The sequence below is a fragment of the Leptosomus discolor genome, chromosome Z (genome assembly GCF_034619465.1).
Source record: "Leptosomus discolor isolate bLepDis1 chromosome Z, bLepDis1.hap2, whole genome shotgun sequence".
Lineage (NCBI taxonomy): Eukaryota > Metazoa > Chordata > Aves > Leptosomiformes > Leptosomidae > Leptosomus > Leptosomus discolor.
This window is the reverse complement of record NC_141419.1, coordinates 20950263-20969142: the sequence shown is the minus strand read 5'-3', so window position 1 is coordinate 20969142 and position 18880 is coordinate 20950263. Positions and strand designations below refer to the sequence as shown.

The following is an 18880-nucleotide window of genomic DNA, read 5'->3' as shown; positions in this document are numbered from 1 at the left end:
ATCTTTTGCTTTGAAAAGCTGCTGCATGCTCATTGAAGGTTGAAAGTTCTTGCAGGGTAGCTCTATTAGTTTAGTTAGAACGGAAGTTGGACTTATTTGGTGGTCATTGTCAGGATTGTGCCCTTTTTTCACACTTCTGAACTTTAATTGCAGTTTTCTGTGTTTGAAACCTCTAGACATGTATACAAAAAGCATGGCTTTGAGAAAAGAGATAATTACTTCCTCTAACCGAAGTATCACATGAACAACTTGTAAATAAGGACATGCTGCCATGGAGTTTCCTTGGTGTTTTGCCCAAGTAGGAGGCGTAACAGTTAAAGTAGCTCTGTGCCAGGACAGAGGTGAATGACAGAATCATGTTCTATTAATGTGTGAAAAACTACTCTACATACCAATGTGTGTAGTTCATGCCTCTTTACTGTAGAAGAAAGGACAAAAGTACATTCTTTGTAGGCTCTGATTAAACTACAGAGGTGAGTGACATGCCTGTATGACACAGCCCTCATATTTTGGACCACTTTCCTTTGTCTTCACAGATCTGAGAACAGGAAGAGAAATCTTTCTAACACCTCTTCCCAGCAGAGAAGAGTGTAGAAGTCCTGGCACTCTGTATTGGTGTATCATACTGGTGGCTCAGGGGTAAGAACATTACCAAAATACCCCTTTTGCTCTGGAATAAAACTGATGTTATGATGTACTGGTATATAGACTGGGAATATCCCCTGTGGCCCTAACACATAAGGCATGCCAGTGGATGTCTTTCTGTGCTACCTTTATAGGTATGCAAAGACCAACAATCAAGATCAAGGAAAATGTGCTACTAAAAATGCTCTAAAATGCTACTCCCCTTTCATACACAACTGGAAGAAATAAACTTGCCCTCTTCTTTCAACTATAAGGAACTAGAAGCCCGAAGAAAGGTATTCAGACTGCTAGATATAAGTGAACTTAAAACATCTCTTAAGTCTCACATATGTGATTACAACTTTTTAAAAGTAGAGGCTAAATTCTTATTTGAGCACATCAGAGGCATAGCAAGTCTCACTGGTCTCAGCTTGAAGACCTTAACAGAAACGAAGAAACCAAGTAACATATGACTTTCTATGAATGCCAGTCTATGATTCACCATCTCAGCATAACTTTTAATTTACCAAGAAGGAAAAAGTTTTCTTCTTTATTTCAAAGGACAAAAGATATTGATTCTATCAGATACAGAACAAAAATTCTATGAAAAAATCAGCAGCAATTAAAGTAAAAAATTGTGCATGAATTTTATTAGAATACTTTGTTTCCTGAGAAAGATTTACAACACAACATGCAGATGCATTTAATAATTTACTTTGCTATACATTCTTGCACTTGTGCCAGTGCACTTGTGCCAGTTGTGCAACAAAAGTAGCAACTGAGAAAGTTTCCAGCTTGAAGTGATTTCAAAAAGTGACAGCATCTTCAGTAAACAGAGCTTTACTGTTAGTAGTGTCAATGTTTCCAGTGCCGATCAAGCTGAAGTGATTAGTTTCAGCAGTGCATTTAAAGCTCTTTAGACTTCTTCAACACAACTTCTACGCTGGAAGTTTCAGCTGTGTTTATTACATTTTTTTTTTCACAATTTTACATGTGACAGTAAAAACTTAGCACAATCAGGCTCTTTTCTAATGTATCAACTGACTAAAAACACAGAAGGAAATAATGGTAGGAAGACAAACAGAACCTTGGCAGAAGTAACTTATGTCAGCATAATTCTGAGAAGTCCTTTTGATGAAGTGCTGAGCTCATTGCAAGAGTCCTACACACATGTACAGAAAAAACACAGCTCCACAAAATGTAATTACTTATTCAACCAGGTAACACTGATGATGTTCATTCACAAAAATGGTTTGCAACTGAGGCTCAATTCCACATCTTTCAGAAGCTTTAAATACTCAATTGTGATTTCACAAAATGTAAGGGAATTCTGGACATCTAAATAAGGGAGTGTATTCCCTTTAAAATTTGGGTATTGGACACTTCAGGAAAAGTTGTGAATCTAACTTTTGTTAACTTTTATGCCTTGCTGCATGAAAGAGACACTAAAAAGCTATCTTGAAAACAGAAACCTGTTCACCAAGAAGTGTTATAAACAATTTAAGCAATAAAGCAACCATGGCTTCTCCAATCACAAGTGCAAATGAATATTCAATTATGAGGTTACACTAAAACATGACACAAATATATTCCTGTTTTTGTCCAAAAAGAGAAGAAATACAACAACATGCAGACAGATGTACCACAGATTTCAATGTAACACACACCAACCACATGTCAAAACTCAAAAAAATGGGTCTGGGTTAACCTGACACCACACTGCTCAACATACTACTGAGAAAGATAGGTTGAGGCATACAAATAGAAAACGTGGTTTTATTTTCAAGTAAAGCAAAGTTGGAGATGTCCTAAGATGAACTGAGAAGACTGACAAGATTATTAACTAGAATTCACTTAGTAAAATGCTAATCACATGAGCTTATAGCTGTGCTCATCTCTGAATTAAGGGTTACTAAATACATTAATGGCAATGTAAAAAAAAAAAAAAATTATCGTTTTACCTTTCAGTTTGGCTATCATCTTGGTGTTCTTTGGGAAGGCCTAATACTTTAATCTGAAGCTTATTCTAACGGACAATGGAAAATCCAGCAGCAGTTTACAGACAGGAAGGCTGACAACTGCTGCTGAACGCCACAAGTTTTCCATTTTGCGTTTTAAAACAGCTCAATTATGCTGGATCACTGAACACTTTTCACTGCAGGATAGCCCAACAATCTGTGACAGAGTATCCTTGTTGGCACTCACATGCACAAAGCTGCTTAGATAATGACCCAGTTCCCACGTGCAGAGTGCTGCTATTTAAGGTGCTAATAGTGAACAGTTCGCACACAAGAACAGCACTTAGTAGTACATTAAAAATAATTTGAATGCAGGATCCAGTAGTGTTAAAAAGGGAGATAAGGGAAGACATATTTCAGATTTGTACCACATACATAAGAACAAACACTTTTAAAAACTCTTTGAAACTCTTGGAAGGCTGCTATTCTGCAGCCTCCATGATTAGAGAGGACATATGTATTGTTTTCTGTAAAAACACTAAAAATACCGACACAGCAGAACAGGGAAAAATGGACACACACCTGAAGGAAGTCTCTGGAGAAAGAAAATTAAAACGCTTCCCTTTATCGTACACCAATACATGTTCAAATTTACCTAAGTCCACATGGCAAAGGAACCTCTGGTAACATTTACTTTTACTGTTAAAAAGAAGTGCACGTAAGAGATGGATTAATTAAAATCATGCTTGTCTAGCTAAGCTGATATTCCCTCTAGCAAGACCCTCTCCTGCTTTGGACAGACGGTAGTGTTACTGTGCTCTTAATGCTCCATCCTCCATCAAGTCAACGATTGTTGTAAGTGTGGTGGTCACACTCACAGATTTCTTTTCGTGACATGCAAGACTGCAATATTACACGTTAGCAGTGGAGAACTTTAAAACGTCATGAGCATATCACGTTCTTGCACACTAGTGTAGAACGGCCTCCCAAAGATAAAGGAATGTAGACCTGGTTTAATCTTCTCAGCCAAAGCCATTATTATGTTAAGATCGCCCTCTGCTGTTAAGTCAAGATCTATCTTTAAGCTACGAAGAGACTTAAAAGGTTTTTTTCCTTTTTGCCTGCAAGAAAATAAAAAAAGGTCTTGTAAAAAAGAAGAGAGGAAGTTTCTCAAAGCCTGCTTTGTATTATCAGTTCACTTACGTGTCATCCTCTATGTATTTTATTAAAGTTAAGGCCTTTCTGTGAAGGACTAGCAGAAATTGTGCAAGAAAAGTATTCCTTAGAGACAAGCCAGGCTTCAGATGAAAGATCTGTTAAAAATTATACCAGAAAATTAAGCAGACATGGAAAGTCAAGAATAATTTTAAGAATGTGGAATACAGGGAAACATTGCATACACATATACTATATCCGTGATTATAGCAAAGCAAGCACATTAACAGCAGATTTGTATGTATACTCAACAGTTTTTGCTTTCTAGCTGCTAAGACGCAATAAACTAAGCTGTTTTACAAGTCTGTTTGGACAAAGCATTATTTTCCTTTTTAAAACGATCTGACATTAGTTCCAGCCAGGTAGCTTTCTCCGTACTGTAACTGTAGACACTGTTGCACAGCAATAGGAAATACGCATTGTTTTTCATAAGTAAGAAGGAGTTTCAGTATTATACTAATACTACAAATAATCCAAATATTTTTCTCTCTAGTTATGCAGAGAATATTATAGCACTAGTTTGAAAAAGGGCTACCAAGCCAACAAATTATCTATTCATGTTATCTGTTACTAGGGCTCATTTAGGTCTTGTTCTTTCTGAAAAAGCAACAATTACCTGATCCAGGAAGGCTTTTACTAATGTATCTCGATGCAGGATATCTTGAAAGACATTTCTATAGGAAAGAAAGCAAACATGTGAGGTCATGCCATGAAGGGACACTAACTGTCTAGCAGTTGTGCACAGCAATAGCATTATTGTTTACAATCTTGCAGAAATGAAAACTGAATTTAAAATTTTAGTGAATTATAATCCTGCTAGTTTTAAAACTAATATAGAATTTTAAAGCAAAACTTTCAGATGAAATTAACTAAACCCAGGAAAGTCACTGGGCCCTGTCAAATACACTTAGCTCTGTTATAATCCTAATTAAAACAGGCAACAAAATTAACATAACACAGTCTGAAGTATCACTGAAAATGAGTTTCAGTAATATTTAATGCAACAAATGTACTGATGGAACTGCTAAATTCTCCAAAATGAATACAACTACCAGCGCCAAAGGAGCTTCTTAAAAGAAAAAAAAACTCATGTACTTTATTGGAAAGTATACTTTGTACTACTTTACCCTCTTGTCCCAAATCAAGTAACTTTGAGAGATATGAGAGAGGAGTACATACAAATCAGGTGTGAAACTCTCATCTGTGTGGATAATATGATCTTGAGACATTTCTTCATCTGAATTAGCTCTCCAAAATGCTGTCAGCTCAGATCTCATATACCGTCGTTGGTTATAGATGTGCTCATGACAAGGGGGCATCTGCTTCACTGTATTTACATCTACATCTATATGTGTAGTAGGATATGGGGCATACATTACTTGACGGAAGGGCAACACAAAGCTTCCTGTTGCATCCTGTTTCAGTGAAAAAAAAATTATTCTTCTAGTTACTTTTAAAAAAACAAACAAGCTATATTGGAAGAAAACAATGTTAAAGTATCATGCCTAAATTTTAAATCCCATTTGTTTAGACATATTTGAGAGAACTGGTGGTTGTAGCCCAGTGAACAGTCCTTCATACGGGACGATTCCATTAATAGAACAGTGAAAACAGGTACTGAGGTAACCTGTGTATTACAGTATTGCATCATCTGGTTTGAGAGCCCATTAACATTACAATATTGTATTTATCTGGTAAGTTTAGACTGCTCCCTATAGCAAGAAGCATTATTTTTCTATTAACCTTCACCTCTTTGCTACAGCTCTTTTAAAATACTTGGAAACTGTAGGACTGGTGGACTGTTCTTTTTTGGGTTTGGTATAAAACAAAAACTTAATGCCTTTTGGGATTCTAGCCTCAAGTAGGCAAAAGAGTATTATTATTGTACCTCAAAGTATAGGAACAATTCTGGACAATACTCAAGAAGTAGATGTGTCAGTCAAAAGACTGGCTTGGAATTTTAACATACAACGAAAGCTATAGCACTAGAAAGGAATCAAGAGAAGATGACACATTTCTTTGAACATGAATGTGTGTATTACATAAATTGAAGAATGTTCTTAAACTACAGAAGAACAGAACTTTCCTACGCGTACTTACTTTGAGTAAGCCTTGAACAAAAAGTCCTGACTCGTATTTGAAAGAAGATTCATTTCTACAGAGTCTGGAACACTTTCGCTCTGACGGCGTAAGAAACAGACACAACGTTCTCACAATCTGCATTAAAAAGAACAGTTTTGAAAAACATGAAAATGTAAGGAATTAACTGATCTTCAAAAGCAGCTTCTAACTAGAATGTATAAGCCATTTCAAATCATGAATAAAAAAGTCCATATGCTTTTTAGAAAAGCCAAAACTTTACCAAGGTCACAGAACAGTGACACACTCGAATTATTAAGCCGTAGGCCACATTGATCCAGCCTGTCAAATGAAGGAAAAAATCCAACACTTTCTGGTAAAGTGTGGTTTGGTTTTTTTTATCCAACTATGTAGAATGCATCACTTCTGCCTTCTGATACCTCTTTCTATTATATAAACATGAATTACCGTGATTACTTTCCTAGCCTTTTAAGCCTCTTATTTTCTTTATTCCATATTGAAACAGCAGCTATTGTCTCCAATCAGGCACAGTCAATTTCCTAAATAAGTATCCATGCTTATTTCCTCAGTAATTTCCTCAAACTCTCCATTAAAAGCAAGAAAGGTACTTCATTATCCATTTTCTAACTCCTATGCTGCAACAGCTACAAATAATCACCTCCAAATACAAACATGTATTCCATTCTGCTCATCTTTCAGTCTTAACCTGTGGTGTCCTATCTGTGTCTGTAAAGTGTTTGAGAAGGCTCTATCCTTGCAAAATATGTTTATGCAGTACCTAAACGAATGACAATCTAGTTTCTAACTAATGCTTTTCGCCACTTCAGCAAGATGCAATAGGTGTTTTTCTACTTTAAGGAAAGTAGGCCATAAAGAAAGCAATTACTTCAGAACAGTTGCATCATGACACAAAGAGCACGCTGCTGGCAAGAACCTGTGTAGAATTTACTAAATTTACCCTAGATGTATCTTGAGACTCACATTCTTCTAGACTGTTTTATTTTTTCCTATAGCATCTAGCTTATCAATACATTATTTTACGTACTCATAATTTCCTTCCATTTAGACCTGAAAGACTTTTAATTCATTATTTTAGGAACTATAAACTTTTTATAACTACTTGGGTCTTTAGCATTTCCTCTATCACGCTAACTTAATCATGTGCAAATCTTATATCCCTGAAACAACACATATTAACTGTGGTTAGCTGATTTCAGCTAAGAACAGAGAATTTTATTTTCTATGGTTCCCCTGTTGCTCATGATTATTTTTAATTTGAGTATCAGCATTTACTGTTGATTTGAACAGAGGTGCTTTACCATCACTGCCAATCCACATGGAACAATCCATTCCCCCCTCCAATTTTTATAAAGCATCATGAACTGCTTATTTCAAAACATAGGTTTATGAAAGGTGCCTGGAATTTTTTAAAAAGATGATAATTATATTTCACTGCAGCAAGGAGCCATAAGTACTACAAAATACATAAAATACAGTATGTATAGTCTACAATTAATATATAATATATTCAACAGGCTGTTTTTCACTTTTACTTCACATTGAAGCAATACACACAGATACATTCACATACATATTCAAAAGGGGATCAACTGCAAGAATTAAAATTAATTTTTCCTCAAAGGAAGGTTTTAGTCTCACAAAATAAACCAGAGCTCGATAATAAGTACATCACAATTAAAAACATAATCAGGCAGAAAGGCCCAATATAGACAAACATTCCCTATTCAGTGATCTGAATATACTGCTTCTCCACATGTACCACTGCGGACTTTGTCATGGTCTTAGGACACAGGATTATTGCTACTGTATAGCCCAGCGGCCCCAGTGTAAATTGAAAACTTACTATGCTGCATGACTACACAGAACCGTATCCTCACAGCAGTATTCGTATACTCATTAAGTGCAGTGCCCAAAGCCTAATACCTGAAGGCTCTAGGACTGTACACTTTTATGAAACCCTTCTTTTAATTCTCATTTGCAGGGATGTTCTGAATCAGATGTCTCAGCTGTGAATGTAGAGAGGCAATTGATTCAGCGAAATAAATTTTCTCACAAAGAAAACAACATTTTCTTCATGATTTGTCTCTGAATATCCTAACTGAAAATTAACTTCAGTGAAGTAACATCCTAATTAAATACAAGTTCAAGGGCAATCTCTCTGAATAAAACGCTGATACACTGCATTACACTGAAAAGAAACACGCTTTAAGAAATATTTCAATGGACAACAAACACATGTGTATCTCTTCCAGACACTGCTTTCAATTGCTTCTGAAACTAGCATTTTGGTATGATCAAAAAGCTGTCAACAAAAAAAATACTCAAAGAATTCTGGACAAGTAAATATCCTCATTTGAATTTCCCTTCACATCCTTAAAATAAGCATCAATAAACTCTCCTTTTACACCAAAACATTAGAAGAAAAGCAGTACAGGTGACAGTTTCATATTGGTTCAAATTAAGTATTTTGCAACAGCTTACAAGAGAGTTAAAAATAAAAACAGCATGGGAAAAAAAATGTAATTTTCTTGTTCTGAAATGACAGATTCCAAGAGTGACTTTTTTCCCTCCCAAATAGACAATAATGGTGCATATACTTTTCCCCATTAAGAGGTACAGCCAACGCTGCTTATTTTTTCTAGACTTGAAAGCTCCCAAACACCATCCCTACTGATGTGCTCCAGGAACTATGACACACCGAGTGTTTTGTTGTTACAGGACTCAGATTTAGGGGTTTATATCTGTACTTTGCCTCTTTCTGGTTCTTCTGGAAAGCTGAATCAAACCTAATTTAACATCTACCAGTTAAACTGTACACTTACTTACCAATTAAGTTTTAAACAGACTGAAGATGGAGTCAACACAAACACAACTATGAAGAAAAAAATGCTGGAATGGTTTAAGGTCCTAGTAAGCTTGCCTATTTGAACAGTGTGTGTGACTATGGACTCAACAGCTCTGAGGTTCCACGAAACACAAGCAGCTCATCGTGCAGAAGTACACTTATTCCCCAGTGTAAGAGAAATTATGCAGAAATCAATTTCTGAAGAGTAGACATATAATACCCATTGACATAGCTGAACAGGGCAAGCCACATCAGACCTCTTCAATTTGTATATTTTAGCTAACAAATCTAACTTCAAAAGCTCAGACTCATTTACTACTTGTTTATATACAATATCAATTAAATTAAATACACTCGTTTTCTTACAGTTGCCAGAATACAACTGATAAGGCAATTTTCAGGCAGAATTATCAACTGCTAGACCAATCAGCTGAAGTCAGAAAACTAGGCAACAGTATTCCCTTCAACTTCAAGTATGTTTATAGATAAACCTTGTTCCAATAACACACTAATGCTCTTAATAATCAGCATTTAAGTTTGGTTTATTAGAAAGTGCATTACCTTATTAACTTTTTCTGCGCTGCTTCCTACAACTACAGAACAACCACAGGTCTGCAGGTGTGAACTAATTGCACTGCAAATAAAAATAAACATAGCTTAACACATTTAATCAGATTTTTCAAATAAAACAATTATCATCTTCACAAGAACAATGAAGTGCTCTTAGTGTAAATACAGGCCTAAACCTATAGGCCTATACCCATAGGGCCTCACATAGCTATGTGTTTACTACTGAAATCCAAAAGTTTGACAGCATCTACATTTTCATTTTGATGAACAAAAAGACTGCCACTCAGAACCTCCAAACACCAGTTAAAGAGCAAACAAGAACTGTCTACTGCTACTATCTAACCGTATTACAGAAGCTGTATAAAATAGTTCATCTAAAGTAACAGAAGACATATTAATAATGAAGGATTTGAGAGCCTCTTGACAGAAGATCTATTCCATGGTTGTCCTCATTTTCTCAAACTGTGGATCAGAAGCCAGTTCTGGGAGACCTGGCAGGTAAACTGTTCTACTCTTGGTAACTGCATGGGCAAGAGCCATCACAAGCTTGAGTCATTCAGAATACCCACAGGCATGCTGGAAGCTGAGTGATCTTGTGAGCTGCCAGCAGCACAGATCTGATTTAGTTTATCTTAAGTTTGGAGGCTGCAGTAAATATACCTGGACTAACCTTGACAACTCTTAACTTGCCCTTAGGAAACTTCTGTTGAGGTTTCTTATTCTCATCCTCCCTTTCTCCCTGCACTTTCTCAGACCAACACCTGGCCCACAGCTTCAAAAAGCCTAGATACCCTAGAAAGTCTAGACACTATTACAAATTTTTAACCAATATCTGTGAATATACAAAACTGTATTTATGCTAACTTACTGAAGGATGCCTTCTATGTGATTAACCGGTTCTAATAAACACTTCTAATTGATAAGGACTATAATATCTCAGGACTATTCCTTACCTAATAGGTAAGGGCTCAGACTCTGAAATCCTACAGATGGACTTTATAGTGGACCTTCTACTATTTGTCTTATCAAGTATATTCTAGGAGTTAAATGTAAGGCCATCTGAATACTTATGAATTCTTTCGTTGGAGCAGAAATAGATGTTCAGTTTCCTTTACAAGTTACTAGGAAAGCATGACTGCTTATTTTAGAGATTGGTATTGTTGATATAGCAGTTTATTTAGTTTAATCCACTTTTTATTCAATGATGTGTAAATCCATACAATGCTATATTTAAGACTCGAAATTCAAACCTAGATGAGCTGCGAAGTTTTGCAGATAAGCTAAAAACCAGACATTTGGACTTTTCACACGAATGGCCAATTTATTGTTTTCTTTTCAGGACAGAATTTCCAGGGAGAAGTAGCAAGAAGAAATAACAGTCTACTACTTGCCCAATAAAACTCCACCTGGTATGAGAATAGCTCATCATTGTAGGATCAATGGCTCTAGTTGTTGACAATAATCCATTCCGTGATATTCAGTTCATTATTTGCCAAATTCTCTATGGAACTAAACACTACATTATTGTGAAGAATTAGTTAATTGAACACATGAATTTCTGTAGTAGTGAAAGTGTACGTGACGCTGTATAAATAGACAGCACCAAGCACTACATTAATGATTGCAGTTACACCGGAGACATTTTGAAATCTAACAGAACATCAGTCTAAATTCATGAAACATGCTTCCCCACAGGAAGAGACCAAGTTGCTCTTGAGTGCAACTACTTTCACTTACACATTAAAAATGTGAAAAAAGAGAAATACATAATAATAACCATTCTATATGCCATACTATTACTTATTCAGTTTATGCAGTAAACAACATCCAGGCTTTTTTGTTTCATAAAAATGTAAGACTTTGACTTATATCCTCATAAAATTGAATGCAAGTATCAAAGAAAAGTTACATTTGATAGGAATTCTATTATCAAGCAAATGACTCTGCGACAATACAGTCTATAGACACGCAGCTATTAGCCCAGAGCCATTCTTCTAAAAAGAGAGCAACTTCTACAGCATTTTATAGATAAAAAATCCAAGTACATGTCATCCTCCCCCTCCTATAAAGAAAATGAATCTAATACATGTTCACATGCACATACAGAAATAGATAGATAGATGCGCACACACAAGTTTAAACCACTTTACTACAGCACAAATCAAAACTGAAAGTCATACTTGAGGACAAAGCCTTCATGGCAACTATCTCCAATGTCATCATCATTTAGCACTGTGTCACTTATCTGAAATGCAAGTAAATATAAAGAAAGGTTAGACAAGGATCTGCAACACCCATCTTCCAATTAATTGCTTTTTATTTTTAATGATAGGTGGTAACTTTTTGGGAACTATCTAAGCTAAGTTGTAAGATGGCCGAAAAAAGCACGACCTTAAAAAGACCTGACTTCAGCCAAAGCATTTTAAAAATGAGAAAGTCACTTGATTACTAAACGTTCTTCACCAGTACGAAGTTAGATTCCTCCCAGTGTTGTCTTCTATAACCTTGTCCAGAACAGTTTAAATTAGTGCATGTGAGATCACTTTACTTCCTCCACGAGAACATTAAACCATGTTATCAATATTAAAACCATTTATCTCCCCATTCATTTTGTTTTGCATCAAATAGCTTTTCCACTCCACTGTTAAAAACAGTATCATACTACACAGTTGATTTTGCTAAGTGCTAACCATAAAAGCCACTGCTTGTACTGTTATATTTACTGAACTTAGACAGTTGAGTTGAACTGCTACACCACTTAGGAGAACCTGATGCGCAACAACTGAAGTGTACAACAATTTATGATAACTGTGGAGTTTTGTCTGCCAAAAAGAGTACCAAATCAGAGTGGCAAAGACACTTTTTTAATCATAATGCAAAGAACACACAAATAGACTTACATCTATTTCTTCTGGAACACTGTGTGATTTCATAGATGAAAGGAGTTCCATTACAGGAATGACTTCTCCTGTCAGCATTGGAATGATGCTCTGGCCCTGCACAATAAATAAAATGCTTGAAGTAAAAGCCCATTGTGCATTATTAGAAATTACTACTCACATTGCAACATTACATACTAAACGTCCTTAACTTCCTATTGTTTGGAAATATGGTATGAGTAGAAATTGATGCATAGACTTGGGCTTTGCTCATCAATAATCATGAACCAGAAACATACATTTTGCTTCTCAACATCATGTCTAAAATGTATTTCCAGGGTCCTATGCTAATTTTTGCAATCAGTTTTGTTGGCCTAGACAAGAAGCATTTGGAGTGAGATAATTTGATCATACCATACTACATGCAACTACCATTAAGCATTTTAGAGTCAAGTCTGATGTTTTAATGACAGAAAACCAAAACAAGGCATATTAGTTATTAATATACAAAATTACTTATCTGATTTATCTATCACAAGAAACTGAAGTCACAATTTCATATTTACAGTTTCAGAAGTCAAATCCTTTTCACAGTCTTATCCATACCACATTCCAACATGACAGACTTCATACGTCTCTGTAACTCGAAAAGGTAATGACCTAGTGAAAAACCATCCTTGACAGGAGGCGAGCATGAATCTATGGAAGCTACTACCTTTACAGAGCTTCAAGTTCAAGCAAATGACTTTCCTTTTCTGAAAGGTAATATTCTTCATAGATTTCCACTTTACCCACAGTGATGAAATGTATTTTCCTTCAACTTGTTCATGGCTTCCATCATCCTATCTTCAGAAATTTTGCCTCCTGCGCATGGCAAATCACCAGCCACTCCAAAGTATCTTCCTGATCCCCAAAATAAGAAGCAGCACCACTTCTACAGTCACCAGATGCAGTCAAATAGTTTTGTGATGTTGTGCCATATGCATCAACCAGATGTCCCTTACCTGATCCTCCATTCTCTCCGTGCCTTCCATGACAATCTTCTGGAAATGTTCTTGCCTCTCCTGAGCAAGAGAAGCAGTTAGATATAAACGCTCTGGTATTTGTTTTTATATGTATGCACACAACAGTCAAATGGTACAGTTTCTTCCCTGTGGAGTCAGGCTTCTTAGATTCAAATTTTGATGATCAAGTCTTTTTTTCTTTTAGAGTCGACATTAGCAGGAAGTGATGTCGTTTTAAACAGATCAATGCTCCCTGCTCTGCCCCCCACCAAACCTCTCACATGCTTGGGCAGGAAAGCAAGGGTGTGATGACCATGACAAAACATTACGTTTCTTCATTACAGATCAAGAAAATGCCAAATGATCAGATTATGGTACAGAATTCCACTTTACGTATGGATTTTTATTTTCAAATGGATAAGGTACAGACTGATGGTTCCTGATGCAGCATGAGAAAAATGAGATCTCAGAATGAGAAAAATCATTTGCCTGGGGAGGTTTGGAAAAACAGGACTTTTTGTTTTCCACATCTTGAGACACTGACAAGTCTTCAAAATATTGTTTATAACCAAGTACAGGAGACATGAAACCTCAAAATACACAAAACACAATGTACAAGAGACTGGACAAAGTTCTCAAAACAGTCTCAGCAGCAGCTGAGTAGCAAACCGCATTCAAAATGCAACTTACAACAGAATCAAGTTATTATTCACAAAGAGAATTTGGCATTAATCACTGGAACAATCAATACAATACACAAAAATTGGAAGATGCTGCAAAAACTGACGATATCTTTTGCTAGATGCTGACAGGTTATTGTATGTTTATTGGTTACTCATTAGTTTCCTGTGACTGAACTACTCAAAGCTGATTAACTTCAAGTGGGAAAAGAGTTACATAACTCTTTTTGGGCAGATGAACAGGTGACAGGCTACAGCCCTAAAACAGTAATAAAACTTGTCTAACCATCTAAAAGAAGCATCTGTGAAAAACAATACTGGAACGAGGCAGATTCCTTTGGGGCACCTCCGTCCTCGAGTAGGTGTCAGTGAAGTAAGACATCCTTGACAATGAAGATCCTTTGCTTTAAAAGAAGCCAGTCTCGATGAAGATAAGGCTGAACAAACGGTGCAAGCCACTTCTTTTTAGAAATATAACTGTTCAAAATTATTAGACAAACATCTGGAACATAAAATTGAAGTAGATAAAAGGGGTTTCTAATCCTATATATATGACTTGCTTGGAGTTGCTTGTCTTTCTTTGCCAGTTTGAACATTGTCCCATGTTTGTCCTAGTCCTTGAGTCCAGAAGGTTTCTTCTCTTCTGAAGTCTAGCTGGAACTGTTGTCTGGTTCCACATACAACTCATGAGAGCTGATAACCACAACCATTAGAAATTTCAGAACAGATACAGATGCACGGTTACTTTCAGATATGACTTCCAACATTTTTTGTTCTGTTGTAGCCATAGTTGCTGAACCGCCTCAAAGAGAAAACTACAAAATGAGCCTGTTTTAATTCAGTATTATCATTCTACCACCCATGCCTAAATTTTAATCTACATTTTCAAAGCAGTTTTCTGTCTTCTAGGTAAGGCTGCAGAACTGCAGATATATGCAGGGATCTTTGATCTTCCTCCAAGAGAAGAAAAAAGAAAAGAAAGACAATAAATGCATATTTCAAAATGCATCACTGTCTCAGCTAACACAAGTGACCTATCTGCTTCAAGAACAGCTGAAAAAGAATTCAGAACTTGATGATAATTTCTGAGGAAACTAGTCGAAAACATTTTTTTGTCATTCTCAATGCCATTTGAAGGGTATTTAAACTGTGGTAACATACTGATATGGATTGATGTCCAAAAAGAGAGGAGATATACTGTAGTGAAGAATGATAAGACAATTCTTATTTGACCACTCACATTAAAAGTCAGTACAGAGGACACTAAATGACAGAGAAGCAATGTAATCAAGAACATGAAATAGCATTCACTTATGTCAAAAGCACAAACAGCCAGCAGGCTTTTAAAAGTCTACATTAGGACTGAAATATTTGTGTTTCTACTATATTGAAAATGAACTTTACATCCTATCCTTCCTCTGAAAAATAAACATCAGAAGTATCAAGAGCCAATGTGAGGGAAAACTCTGCCAGCCATCACCAGGCAATACAGCAAACAGTTTGTTCGTGTAGCAAAAAGGAAACACCACCACAAAAATTAACATCAGCTTATTATTTCCGGATTCTTAATTAGTTCAGATAAGAGCACTCAAATAGGAAGTTAAATGTACGTTGACTAGAGGTCAGAAGAGGAACAAAACAGAAGAGGAACAAAAACTTTATCAGACAGACATGCATCATCACACGTATTGCAACTGACATGCAACTTGCTGCTCTAGGCCAACTGTTACTCCATGAAGACAACAGAAATTTTAAGTTTTATTATTAGAAAGTTATTTATTTTAAACAATAATACGTAACAATTTTCACTTAATAAGGAAATACCCATAACGTACCCAAAGGTGAGAGCTGCAACTTTTCAGAAAAATTTAGCATATTTTCCTTTCTTGCATTTCAAAAGTAGATATATTTGCACTAAAGTAGATGTATTTTTGTGGTCCTCCCATTACTTTGACACCTGCCAAACTCTTCGTTGGTACCCTTTCTTTTGAAAAAATAGAACTGTAACCACTATGACAACATTAATTGTACCAGTTCCCTTTTCTGGACCTCAACAGTGGAAAAAATTATTTGAAACACAGTACATTTAAAATTCTACCTAGTTTAAACATATTAATTAACACAGTTAAAAGCAACAATCTATATCAGATTCAGAGATACGAGAAACTGTACAGAATACCTATTTCACCTAGATAGCCTGGTATGGGTTACGTAATATTACCAGGATGAATCATGTAGCTAAAAAGCACAGCCTTGAATTTGCTGACATACTGGTAACTTTTAACCTTCAAGATTGTATACCTGTAGAGTGGTCAGCCTCATTGGAGATTTTGTGCCCGGATTTCTACATAACAGGTCTCAAGAATCTTAACTCTTGCTTTTGCTAGAGTCAACTTGGACAACTGTTTTTAGTAAAGCACAATAAACCTACCTTATGCATCCATATTCTTCCTTTTCTTATAATATGTGTTAATCTATCCACGCATACTCTGTGAAGCGGCAGGTAGAAGCCAAGTTCACTTTGTGGAAGTATAATTGATAGTCCATATGTGCTTCTGTCTCCATTCCAGTTTCCATCAAAGATTAATGACACAATGATTACCCTTTTTTCTGCCAAGACGAAAAACTTCACATCTATTGCACCGCTTTCTGCATTCCGAAGTATTTCTCCATTCAGGGTGTGGTTAGCAAGAAAAGTTATTTCACCATCACTGAGAAGTACCTGTTCTGTCTTTGGGGCCCAGATATGCCGCACTCGGGGGCCAAGAATATTGTCCCAGTAAGCAAAAGTGGCAGCTAATAAAGGTGACTCTCCATTCAAAGATATCTCTGTTTTAGCAACTGCAGGAGACGGTGGTGGACAAAGAGCTGACATGCCTGCTTCCTCTCTCATGTGTAATTGAAATGCTTACATTATCTAAAAAAACAGTTTTCACAGAAAAAAAAAATTAGAGCAGCACTCATTATTACCTCATTTTCTTTTGTTTCCTAATAACACCTCAAGAGACAACCTGACTTCTACACCTGAGACTCCATTGTAGACTTCATTCAAGAAGCAAGTGTATATGCATACCTACCACATAATGAAGGGGTACGCTATACAAATAAATGTTAGTCAGTCACACCTCAAATACCCTTTACTCACTATACAAGCATGATGAGCCTGCACAACATTCAGCTCGTGTAAGAAAACTGACATACGATAAATATATCCTTCACATCATGGTAACGTGCAGGGTGTTGCACTACAAGACAAATGCTCAGCACTTCATAGAATGTATTAATGGAAAACTTTTCATACTGCGTAGACACAAATCTTTAAACATTTTCCCCAGCAGTTTCCAACAACTCTACAGATTCCCCATTTGATGACGCTGCAGAAGATTAACAGGAAGTTTCACATTCCCTTAAAGTTATGCTAGAGTCACAGGAAAACAATAAGTAAGTTTTGCAAACAAATTCAACCTCAGATGGAAAACTATAAAAGCTATAAAATGACAAAACCTCACATGACCGTAACTCAGTTCTCTTTTCCTCTCTGCCTGCAACACTCCAAGATAGCAGACAGGACCCCCCCCCCAGTATCAAAGGAGTAGGAACACCCATCTCACTGACACAGCTGTAACTCGCCAGACCTCTGTACCTCAACCATTTTTTTTCTTGCGCGTGTCCCTAGCACGATCGTCCAGGTGCATTTCCTCACAGCAGGAGGCTGAAGCACCTGTCTCTCCGGCTACTTCTTAGGCCCGACTGAACACCACCAGGCCTTCCCCCGCTAGCCGGTGACCAGCCCGGACGGCAGCGGAGACGCTGAGGCCGTCTGAGGCTCTAAATGTGACTTCGCGGCTTTCAGGGAAGACGAGAGCGTCAGCCACCCCTGCCTCCCTCCGCTCATGGGCTGACGAGAGACGCCCTCCCACCGCAGCCTTTCCAGAAGAGCCAGCCGCCGGCCCGCCACGGCAGCGGCGGCACACGGCGACCGCCCGGAGGCTGAACCACCGCGCTCACAGCCTGGATCAGGCCCGTTTCGCACCTTCCAGATCTGGTCTGAACTTCGGTGAGGACCCACCTTCCGGGGAGGCGGTTGGGAGGCTACGACGAGGCCCAGCTCCTTCCCTCCGCAAACCGGAGGGGACGACGGCGGCCCCCGGGGCGGAAAGCGCAACAACCCAGCCCCGCTCCCGCCTCACCTGCGCGCCAGCCACGGCCCCGTGCATGCGCCCACCGCCTTCCCGTCTGCCCAGACGGCGGCGGGCCTCGGCAGCGCTCCCGCGCAGGCGCGGCGACGCGCTTCGTCGGCGGGAGGGAGGCGGGAGCGGGCGGTGCCGGCGGCTGGCGCTGCCCGAGCAGGGAGCGGAGGTGCCCCAGCGGCTGCCGGCGCGGCGGGGAAGGGCTGCGTTGGCTGATGGCGGCGGCGGCGGCGGCGGCAGCAGCAGCAGCAGGAGGGAGGCGGTGTTATCTCACGGGCCGCGCACCCAAAATGGCGGCGGGCGGCACGGCCTGCAGGGAAAGCTGCCTCCGCCGCGGCGGCGGGCAGAGCGGTGCTGGAGCGGCCTGGGAAGAGTGGTGCACGTAGTGTACGTCATTCTGCGGGAGTGGGAATGGGAGTGAGCGACCCTAAACCACCCCCGCGGGCTGGCACGAAAACCCAGTGCAGCTTATGAAGGAAGCCAGAAGAAGCCCGGGCTGCAGGTAGCTGGGGAAACTGCGTTGCGCCAGGTGCATCTTTTTATGGAGGGGCTTTTAAGCTTAAAAGGACGTTCATAACGACAGAATTAGGTTAGTATCCAAACATGCTGTATGCAAAACAGTGAAGATGCTCTTGTTAGAGCTTCATTTAGTTTTACAGGTATGTGGTAAGTACGTTTACATCCTGTTACTTCGGCAAACTAGTCTGGATGAAAATCGCCGTAGTCACTTGCATGTAAGAGGCATTAATGTACAGCCTAAAAAAGACTCCACTGATGTGATGAGAGAGCTCTAG

At 38.2% G+C, this 18880-nt stretch overlaps 1 protein-coding gene across 1 annotated transcript; it reads right to left on the bottom strand.

The window, feature by feature from the left end:
• Nucleotides 1–1246: 1246 nt before the first annotated feature.
• C9orf72 (C9orf72-SMCR8 complex subunit) lies at nucleotides 1247–18063 on the bottom strand. Its single transcript, XM_086479193.1, has 11 exons — nucleotides 17930–18063; nucleotides 16328–16813; nucleotides 13217–13276; nucleotides 12234–12329; nucleotides 11514–11578; nucleotides 9325–9397; nucleotides 5898–6014; nucleotides 4977–5212; nucleotides 4414–4471; nucleotides 3786–3895; nucleotides 1247–3703 (listed from the first exon to the last, which is right to left on the bottom strand). The coding sequence occupies exons 2-11, from the start codon at nucleotides 16787–16789 to the stop codon at nucleotides 3517–3519; spliced, it is 1464 nt and encodes a 487-aa protein (XP_086335319.1). The 5' UTR covers nucleotides 16790–16813; nucleotides 17930–18063; the 3' UTR covers nucleotides 1247–3516.
• Nucleotides 18064–18880: the final 817 nt, after the last annotated feature.